The 10674-nt window shown below is 45.3% G+C and overlaps 1 protein-coding gene across 2 annotated transcripts; it reads left to right on the top strand.

Annotated features, from left to right (window-relative positions):
* The first annotated feature begins 542 nt into the window (after positions 1 to 542).
* Positions 543 to 7117, top strand: CCDC190 (coiled-coil domain containing 190). 2 transcript variants are annotated; one of them, XM_045298096.1, is made up of 4 exons: positions 543 to 767; positions 1864 to 2065; positions 5698 to 5821; positions 6114 to 7117. In XM_045298096.1, the coding sequence occupies exons 2-4, from the start codon at positions 1879 to 1881 to the stop codon at positions 6649 to 6651; spliced, it is 849 nt and encodes a 282-aa protein (XP_045154031.1). In that variant the 5' UTR covers positions 543 to 767; positions 1864 to 1878; the 3' UTR covers positions 6652 to 7117. The 2 variants fall into 2 exon arrangements, with proteins under 2 accessions (XP_045154031.1, XP_045154032.1); XM_045298097.1 differs by having other exon boundaries at positions 1816 to 2065.
* The last annotated feature ends 3557 nt before the right edge of the window (positions 7118 to 10674 follow it).

The raw sequence follows: 10674 nt of genomic DNA, 5'->3' as shown, positions 1-10674 counted from the left end.
TGTAACCAATCATTCCATTTAGCATTCTCCTGCAGCTGCCTAGAACATGATCACAAAAGTGGATTTACATTTCATTTTTCCTCCTGTCACTCCTGTTGGAGGCCTAATGACAGCCCTCACGCTTGCACACCATATGTGGAAGTCTGGGAGAAGTCAACAGGGTGTGCAATAGTATCAAGTGCTTTAAATTAATGACTCTCCTACACAAAAGGCTCATGACTGTGACCGGAGCCAGAGTGGCTTCGTCTTGGCCTGACCCGGAGTTGAAGAACTAGGACGAGGAATGTAGATAGAGGGATACAAAGAAGGCCGGGAAGGAAGGAGAAGAGAGGAAGTGGGAAAAAGAGAGGGAGAGCATGCGCGCAGGCACACACACACACACACACACACCATGGGGTGCTCCTTGTTTCCAGTCTGGCTCCCATGGACACGCTCAGAAGGAGCACTGTGGGTGCCTCCAGGGAGGGCTAGAAACTGGCAGATCCCCTTCACTCATGGAGCTGCTTAGAGCTCTGGCATCTCAGCCACACAGTGGTATCCATGGCCTAGGGAGTTAGCCGCATTCCTGATCTGAAGCTATAATGAGGGAAGAAAGGAGTTTTCAAGTGCATTCGGCATTCCTCCCTAGGCCTCTCCAACAGGCCCCACCCTCTCACACACACCACTTATTAGCTTGCTGAAGAAAAATAAATTCCCTAATCCAGCCTCAGCCGGACTTGACAAAAGAAGCAAGCCGGATTCTCGTTTGGAGAACTGTCGCTGGGTAGGTAAGTGCTGTTTTCTCAGTTCTTTAATAGAATTTAGTAGAACTGCTTTCCAGTCTAAAACAAGCTGTCTCAAAATACCATTCTTGGCTCTTTTGTTACCTTGTCCTCCCTTTTCATATTAAGCTGATTCCTGTCTTATCAGCACCAAAGTTTTATGGAGGGCCATCCACTTATATCCTGGCTGGGCCCTATGTCCTGAGCTCAGAGAAGAGCATTTGGAAGGGCTCAAAGGGAGGGCAGACCTGCCCCTGTCCCGGAGAGGTCAAGAGAGAAAGATGTTGGTTCAGGCTTGAGCATCAGGAAACGTGAAGTGTGTGCAGGATGTGAGATCTGAGACGGGAGGGGGCTGGAACAGAGGAGTTGATGTCCAGCCCAAGCCCTTCCCCAGCACTGCCCAGACCACTCGTATTGGATGGCTATTCTAGTTCTTCATCAGTAGTCCCTGCTCTGTCCATTCTTTGAGATTGGGTAGGCATTATTAGATTTCGGAGTCATCATTCCGATAGCCCCCTGGAGTTAGGGACCACATCTCAGTCACGAGATGCCCCAGTTCTCAGGACACCACTTGGCACAGCCCAAACACAGCCATGCATATGGGAATCAAGGAAATGCAGAGGCCCCAGGATCGCTCTGCCATAGACGCCAGATCCTCCCATCCTCCCCCCAAGCTCTGAATACACTCAAGGGTGACAGCAATGACTTATCTTAATGGGTTAACAGTACCCTATATATGCAGGGTGCCCACCCACCCCCCACCCCCCTGCACCCCAGAGTTTTGTGTGTACTTCTCACTTGGTCTTTACAGCACTCTGACTGTAGCACACGTAGAGAACTTACGATACCCTTATTGTCTTAGCAAGGAGCCTGAGGCTCAGAGAATGCCTTGACTCTCAACCCTTCTCCTGCACATTTGAAGCCATTGTATTACGGAGCAAACAATCCCCATGCGTGTGATTCCAGTGGACTCGGCAGCTGTGGTTTCAAGAAAACACACATTTCTCACACTGATCTCCGACTCACAGGGGTCTGTGGCTGGGTATTGTTTAAGGGGTTCCTCTAGGTATGGGGCGAACCTTGCTTGGTTCACCGTCAACAGGCCAGAAGGAAGAGGATGGAAAGGCACATGGTCCAGGGACGAATGCACAAGCACTTTGATTCGGAGCGGAAGACCACCAAGCAGGCTGAAGCCAGACTGGGCCAAAGCCTGCAGAGACTGGAGGCCCTCTGCCTCTCCCACGTGAAGCTGCTGAGCAGGGAGCAGAGGCAGCTCCACAAGGAGCTGCAGAGGCTGCAGCAAGGTACGTACCCTCTCCGGAGAGGCCAGGAGGGCCACCGGAGCCTTAGTCCACAGTGAGTGATTGGGATACAGGCACAGGCTTCCAGGGACCCTCAGCAGCACTGGAGCTCGACTGCTCCCCATCTCTGTAAGACATTCTGTCCTGGGAGTCCTGGAGAATGTCACCTCCCTTCCCAACATCCTCCAGAGCTAGGCTGGAAGGCAGAGCCAGCTATCTCACGATAGACCTGCCTTCCCTTAAACCAGATCTCTAAAGAAGGTTCTTTTGCCCCTAAACGATGTCCTCGTGTTCTTCATAATACCCCCTCCCCCTAATCATTCTGTCCCCAAAGAAGAAACACTTCAAACATTTAAAAACAAACAACTCAGTGCTATGAAGTTGATTTCTACTCACAGCCACTCTATAGGACAGGGTAGAACTGCCTCTGTGAGTTTCCAAGATGGTACCTCTTTACAGCAAGAGGAAGCCCTGCCTTTCTCCCGAGGAGCAGTTGCTGGTTTCAAACTGCTGGCCTTGCGATTAGCAGCCCAACACACAACCACTATGCCACCAGGATTCCCTTACTTAGAAAAATCACACAATTAATGCAGTCTATCGAATGACTATACCACTGTATAAATATTAATATACCATTATATTATGTGGTATCATAATGGCATATATTATAAACTCTTGGACGTTACTCCTGGCTTTTGTACCTGCAAACATGAGTGGGTATGGAAACGCCAAGAGTCATGTCCAACAGTCGGTGTTGCAGATTACCTCTAAGCTCCAGCTTTGGGCTTGACAGGTGAGTCTCAGAAGGTAAGTGACTTCCCAGTTTCAAGTTCCCTGTCTTTATCAAGTGGATGAAGCCAACCTAGAATTAGAGCTTCCTTATTGGACAAAGATCTGGGAGACCGTTTGGTTGGTTCCCACTTTAATTCACATGAAGAGCTTTGCCAACTACATGCCCAGGAGAGCATGCCAAAAAGCCAGGTCTGGGGACAGTGGTTGTTCTTGCAGAGAAGAAGGGAGCCGTCAGTGACAGGAGGTGCAGAAAGTCTAGACTCCAAGAAACTAAAAGCACTGCCATCGAGTCAACGCTGACTCCATAGGACAAACTCGAACTGCCTCTGTGAGTTTCCAAGACTGTAACTTCTCTTGAAACAATTTTATTGGCACTCCATCCACAGATTATACAATTCAATAGTTCAATCATATCCCAAAAAGTTGTACAATCATCACCCTAATCAATTTTATAATATTTCTTCTTCTTTGTATTTGTTGTGTTTAGCATATATAATATTTTTTAATTGTAGAAAAAATATACACAACAAAGCATTCTGCAATTCAATAACTTCTACAGGTACAATTTGGTGCCATTGACTATATTCTTCATGTTAAATACAACCAATATAGATATCCTTTTTCCAAATCATTCCACCACCATTAACATAAACTCAATGCCTCTAAGCAAAAACTCTTCCTCCTTCACCGATGGTAACCATTGGTCAAGTTTGGTTTCTTTCTGGTTTTTTGGTAGTTTTCGTGATAAAATATTCACATAGCATACCTTCCATAGTGAAATCACCTTTTAAAACAGCTGTATATAGATCATCACACTCAGTTCTAGAGATCCCTACCCCTCCCACATTCATTGTTTGCTCCCCAATCCCCTCTGTGACCCCGTGCCTGATGACCACTGCATCAGTGCTTCTAAACTGGGAACCTAACAGAAACAATCAAAAAATCAAAATCAAACAGAAAGAATAAAATAATAATAAAATAAAAGAGTAAGAAAGAAAAGACCACTAACAATGTTTTTTAAAATCAGAGGAGACATTTCTGTCATGGAACAGGCAAAAAAAAACACTTGAGCCTAGAACAAACTCAGGCTGGGTTCCGAGGGAGGTCAACTGGCCAAGTATCCTAGTATCACATTATGCCATGGCTCGATCCCCCATCATCAAGTGTACAATCACCTCTGTGCGATAGGGAAGCTGTTTGAGTCCCTCGCCTGTGGCCCGAGGGGATCTGCCAGTGACTTAATCTTTCTAGATGCTCTGCAGATTTTGTCCTCCAAGAACTTCTACGAGTTGGATGTCACAATTTAAGCTATGATACATTTCCCTTCATCATATTTTAATTTTGTCATTGGAATCTTCAGATCACACAGGCTGGTGTGCTTCTTTGATGAGGACTTAGTTGATGCCGCACTTAGCTGGCTACCTTTAGACCCCAGACATTGTTCCAATTGATAGCAGAGCACCATCTGCTTTCTTCACCACACTTTTCTGTAGCACCCTTATCTTCAATGATCTCTTCATGAAGGCAAGTACGGTATTGGTCAATGTTATATAAATGAGCTGCTTTTAGATTGGGGCTAGAATTAATGGGAGCCCAGACTCTATCTGCTTGTCCATGGATTATGAGCCACTCTGGATTACTTTGGCGGTCAAATTATGGCAAAAACAAGAACAAGAACAATAAAAACAAACAAAAAATAAAAACAAAAGTGACAAAAAAGAAAAATATTTGCCAATTACCTCCCTGGGTTGTAAGGCGATTGTATTGATAACATAAATAATTATCCAATGACATATAATTTAAGGTACTGCTGATATGAGGAGTTTATGCAAGTATATTCCACCTGTGAGTGGCATTCCATGAGTTGTTGCTTTGCCCAGATTGATTTCTTAATTGATTGAGCTCTGTTTACATTGATCATGGGGATTCTGTGCTAGGAGGAAATTCCTTGTATCATTTCTTACAAGGGCGGATCTTTGTCTAGGAGACTCATGTCTATCATATTAATCCAAGGTCACATTGAGGTACTAAATATATACTCCCTGCACTTATGGAAACACCAGAGGAAGAGGCAACCACAAAGGCCCATCTGTGTGCCCACCCTGACCCACAAAGGAGTTAATTCTAGGTACATTGTCCGGTCATGTTCTCCCTCATAGTGCCTACTCACCTTGGTGTAGGTTCAGGGAACTTACTCCCATTATAGCAAACTAGTAACCCACCCACAGAGTGGGTGGTATAGTGGTTACACATTGGGCTGCAATTCACGTGCTTGGTGGTTTGAAACCACTAGCAGGTCTGTGGAAGAACAGCCTCGGACACCTACAGAGTAGTCACTGTGAGGCAGCATGGCAGTGAGGGAAGGGTTTTGTTGTTAAGTGACCCACCCATGAGATGCCTTAAAATGACCTGAGTCCACCACAGCTGTGCCTACAGCATACTGAAAGATCATCTTGAAGACTGGGAAATCCACTGAAGTGTGGTCAACGCTCACGCACCGGGGAGACGGCATGATTGCGGAAAGGAAGGCAATGGGACACCATCTCTGGGGATCACTCACGCCCAGTTTTTTGCTTTTGAAAACACCACGCTTGCCAAATAAAACATTCAGACAAACCCTCCATGGACTTAGCCAGTGCACGGCCTCAGGTCGGATTGTGATTAAATCCTCTTGAACATGCCATAAGTAAACATTGAGGAATGGCTTTACGTTTTCTGGTTTTCATCCATTGTGACAGACTTGGCCTTGTGTGTCGTGTGAACGCAACATTTCCTAACACTGAGACTCTCAAACCCCCTCTTCCATCACCGATTTGCTTCTTCTCTTCCCTCACTCCACGCAGATATCATCAAGAAAAAGCTCTCCTCGTACTTTGCAAATGGAAGCCAGGAGAGACCCGAGGACGTCCCCCAGCTCTCGGCACTGGAAGGCCAGCAGCACAGGGCTCCGCGGCCCAATGCATTTAAGTAAGGACTGTTTACCAAGCTTCTGAGTGTCACTAGAATTCCTCTTTTCATTTCCCCTCTGCAAATTGTTCATCTTTCTCTGAGAAGATGCTCCCTTCTCCTCTGAAGCAAAGAGATAACCCGACTCACACTCTCCCCACCCATTTTCAACAACCCCCACCCCACTCTCTCCCACTTTACGACCCCAGTTGGTACTGTATGCAGTGGGTCAAAACCTAAAACTCGAAAGATCTAATGATGAGTCCCTTCATTGGCTTTCAAAGATCTTTCTGCTTTTTATCTCTTTTCCCAGAGCACTGGCAACCAAGATGCCCCAAGAAAAATGCAAAGCCACGCCCCAGAAGCCTGCTCTCTGCCACACTGGCCCCAAAGACCCCATGATGAACAGAGAGCGACCACTATCTCAACATGACAGAGGTGTTTGCTTCACTGAAGAGAAGCCACAAGCCCAAGAGAAAGATCCTGTCACCCCCCCTAAGGGCAGAGACCCTAGCCTAGGTCAAGGTCAAGAGGTGTCCACCAGTCCCACAGGCCAAGGCCCTGGGTCTAGGCCTGCTGATGACAGTGCAAGAGCACCTGTTGAGGAAGGCAGATGGCCAGACGCTAACCCAGAAGCAGACCAGGTCCCTGGAAGAGGGATTCCCTCAGGGCCCATGGAGGGTGTCTCTTCAGGAAATGTCACAGAGATGGCCACAGAGTCAACCTACTTAGAGTTGTTTGCAAAGGTCAAAAATGCCCACTACCTCCGGCACAGGGTGCCCCCGGAGTCTGAGAGGATCCTTAGCACTGGGGAGATATTTGGACATGTGCAAAGCACAAAAAGAGTGTGAGGATAGGCTGGCCACCTAATGCACTTCCTTTCTAACCATCTCATAGAGTCTGGTAATGGCATATATCATAAATCATTACAGAAAGGTGTTCCTCTAATAATGGAAGTAATATTTTCAAAAACAATCAGAATTACAAGGCAGAATTTTAAACCTTTATAGGAATATTTTTCTAAATGAAAAATTAGGAGAGTGATGAATTTGATGAAAATATTTTAAATGATGTACCAGTGTTTCTATATGAGTGTCTATTGATAACGGGCTTTTTTTTTCCCCCTGAAAGGGAAACTGATGGGTCCTGCTAGCGTAGTTCTTTCTCAGAGTAGTCTTTAGCGCCACCTGCTGGCCAAATTAAGCAGCTCTTCTGTATGTTTGAGTTTCACCCACGATAGTGTAAGTACAGACATACCTTGGAGATGGCTCGGTTCGGTGCCAGACCACCGTAATAAAGGGACTCTCAGTAAAGCAAGTCACATGAATGTTTTCTGTTTCTCCATGTATAAAACCATTATGCTCACGGTGCACTGTAGTCTGCTGAGTATGCAATAATATTATGTGAAAGAGTGTGCAATATTACGAGAAACGTGACACAAACACAAAATGAGCACATGCTGTTGCGGGGTCGGGGGGAAAGGCACCAACAACTTTGTTGGATGCTGGATTGCCACAAGCCTGCAATCTGTAGGGAAGCACAACAGAGAAAAGCGGAACACAATGAGGGGTACCTGTGGGAACGCAGTTCAAACCGCGAACTAAAACGAGGTCTGTAAATAACACTTGCTCTCCTGCCGTAGCTCGGTGTTCTCTTTTAATAGACTTTCCTTGTTTGTGGCTTGGCTGGTTTCATTTCCTGGTCTCTCCATCTGAGGTTGTTTGTTTTCTACTTTTAACCAGCTCACATCAAACTTCATGGATCCGAATAAAAGAAGAAAGAACAATATGATTCCTTCCATGGCCACTATGCAAAGATTTCCAAAATCCCTAATACGCTCCCAACACATCGCCAAAGCCCCACCAGAGCAGGTCAAGAGCAACAGCACAATGTGATGAGAGGCGCTGCCTGTGTCGTGGGTGCTGCTGAGTTGCTGGCGACTCGCACTGGTTGCAGGGGACAGACAGCCTCATTAAGGTTTTCTTGGCTGTAATCTTTATGGAAGCAAATAGCCAGGCTTTTCTTTCCTGGAGCTGCTGGGTGGGTTTGAACTGCTAACCTTTTGGTTATCAGCCAAAAGCTAAACAATTGTGCCACCAAGGTTGCTGGATGAGAAGTACTAACCTCTTATAAAAGATGCTGTGTTAAGTAGTGTACTGTGACTTGGATTATCTGGTAAATTATCCGGTAAATTAGTCCACTAGTCCAAATATCACACTGAAACATATGGTATCAGGCCATTTCGACCCATGGGGACCCATTATAGGGGTTTTAAGGCTGAAAATCTTTATGGCAGCAAATAGCCTCATCTTTCTCCACAGAGAAGCTGCTGAGTTTGAACCACCAAAGCTTACTTGACAGAACCACCCAGTCCCCTTATAGTATAAGCTAGTAGAAAACAATCACTCACCTTTAATATGTTTTAAGTCTATGTTCACTTAATTAACGCATCATAAAGCCATCACCTCTTTTTCTCACCTAATTATTATTTATGCTGATTCCATCATGAAAATTGGCACCTATAGGTCCAAGATCTTACAGAAACCAGGCATCTACCTGTAGCTGAGTTGAAATCTTCAACACAACATTAAGCTTGGATCCCAAAAGAATACAACGCTGGGTCTATTAATATCAAAAACCACACCAAAACTCAGTGCATGGAGTCCATTCGGCCTCAGAGGGCCCCTGTGGGACAGGGGGGAACTGCCCCTGTGGGGTCTGAGACGGTCACTCTGCGCAGGGGTAGGAAGCCTCACGTTTCTCCCATGGAGTTGCTGGTCTTTTCACATCGCTGCCCTTATGGTTAGCAGCCACAGGTGTAACCACTGCACCACCAGGCTCCTCTTAAATGCCAGCCATCAACATTTCATAGAAGCCAGCCTGGGCGGAAACAGTACGGCTCACTGAGATCAGAAATAGTAAAAGTTCTTTACCTGCTATCCGTATGAATGGTCTCAAGTGAAGATTTCATTTATATTTAAGATTCCTTGTGTTGACGAAGAATCATTTATATTAGTTCCCATTTTGAAGACTTCCCAGCATGCTGATGTTTTCCATACAACATGCCAATTGATGTTCACGACTCCGTAAAGCCGTTTTTCTATCATCATTTTACAGAGAGGGGAATTGGGGGTAATAGAACAAGGACAACTTACTAATAAAAGACAGATCAAAATTGAATCCCAGGTCTACTTGGCTTCCCTGGACACACCCTTGTCCCACTACATTACACTATTGTGGTGCAAAACGTAAGGTGACCAGATTTTAACATTGGTGAAGCGGGATACCATTGATAAAACTCATATCCTGGAGAAATAGCCACATGGCAGCCTAAAACCGTATGCCCTAGCTTGTCGTGCATTCTTTCCAAAAATCGGGACTTTTTAAAAATGCCACGAGACGTGGGAAAAATTGTTAAAATTAGGACTGTCCTGCCAAAAGCGGGACGTCTAGTCACCTTATGCAAAAGGTTAATACACTTGACTCTTAACCAATGGGTTGAAAGTTGGAATCCACTTGGGGGCACCACGAAAGAAAGACCTAGTGATCTACTTCTAAAAAAACAATTATCGGGGCACAGTTCTATTATAGGGCCACCGTAAGTAACCTTATTGATTTCATGGCCACTGGTTTTCATTTTATTGCATATTTGAAGACAAAACCTTGGATCAAGGATGCAAAAATGCATTTTCTGAGTCCAGTACGTAGCCTTCAGTAGGGGAGAGAATGCTTTGTTGTTAAATAAGCAAAAGAAAGCTGATCCTTGCAGTCTTTTTTCTAAGGACCAGTAGAGAAAAGGCAAGGAGGAGGGACAAAATTGATTCATGGATCCTTTTCCCACGTACAAGGGAGCCCAGGTGGCAGGGTGGGTTATGAGGTGGGCTGCCGACCACAAGGTCAGACCACAGGAAGAAAGATGAGGCAGCCTGCTCCCGGAAGGGTTTGTACAATAGCGGGGGTAAGGCTAGGCAGCAGATTAATAACCTCCTGTCGGGGGAACCAAACTCTTTCACTTGTGCCCCTTATCATCTCCTCAAATCCTGTCTTAACCCACCACAATTCTCCTCCAAGGGGAAGGTCTGGTTCCGCAGTTTACTTATGGAGCATAATTCACACAACACATTTCATCAAAATCGTGACCATGCCGCAGTCAACACACCTGTCTCTGGTTCTTTCTTCTTATGGCCCTTTGTTTTATTTGTTTTTTCCCACCCGCCCTCACTCCTTGTCTCCCTGTCCCTACCTTCTGTCCTACCCAACCCCAGCCCCAGCCCTGGCCTACTCAAAAACCATTTCTTTCCCTTTATAATAATATCATGAAACGTTTCTCTCTATGAGATTGACTACCTTTGTGGAGCATGATGTCCTCCATCTTTGTCCATGTCATGACATGTTTAACAGCTTATTGTTATTTTTTAAGGAGGCGTGATATGTCATCATACCAGAATTTAGTTATCCATTGTGCCACAGATGCAGAGGTTTTTTTAATTTGTTTTCGTCCAAAATAAATATGGGTGAGCATATCTATGTTTTGTTCTTAATTTCTCTAGGGCATATACCAAGGAGAAGTATTGCAGGATCATAAGGTATTTGTATGCGCATCTGTTTGAGGAAGTACCATCTTTTTTGCCATAGTGGTTGGACAATTCTGCAATCCCATCAGCAATGTATAAGTGTTCCCATCTCTCCACACCCTTCCCAGTGGTTATTCTTTTCTTTTCCTTTTCCTTTTTTTATTTTGCTAAGATTGTCAGAGTGTCTTCATCTAGACCTCTATAAATGCCCTTTGCCTCCCAGATCTTTCCTCTATTTCCCTTGACTTTCCTCCTGTCCCACTATCATGCTCAGTCCCCACCAGGGTTTCAGCAATTCCT

Source organism: Echinops telfairi, unplaced genomic scaffold (assembly GCF_000313985.2).
Source record: "Echinops telfairi isolate 266 unplaced genomic scaffold, ASM31398v2 ScPeMD7_7424;HRSCAF=8462, whole genome shotgun sequence".
NCBI classification, from domain to species: Eukaryota; Metazoa; Chordata; class Mammalia; order Afrosoricida; family Tenrecidae; genus Echinops; species Echinops telfairi.
The sequence above is the reverse complement of the archived record's forward strand: the minus strand, read 5'-3'. Positions and strand labels throughout refer to the sequence as shown.

Bases quoted from the DNA above. Each gene is read 5' to 3' on its own strand.
- CCDC190 (XM_045298096.1), top strand. From the start codon at position 1,879: ATGGAAAGGCACATGGTCCAGGGACGAATGCACAAGCACTTTGATTCG. The intron at 2,066-5,697 runs GTACGTACCCTC...CACTCCACGCAG, and splicing joins GCTGCAGAGGCTGCAGCAAG to ATATCATCAAGAAAAAGCTC. The intron at 5,822-6,113 runs GTAAGGACTGTT...CTCTTTTCCCAG, and splicing joins CCGCGGCCCAATGCATTTAA to AGCACTGGCAACCAAGATGC.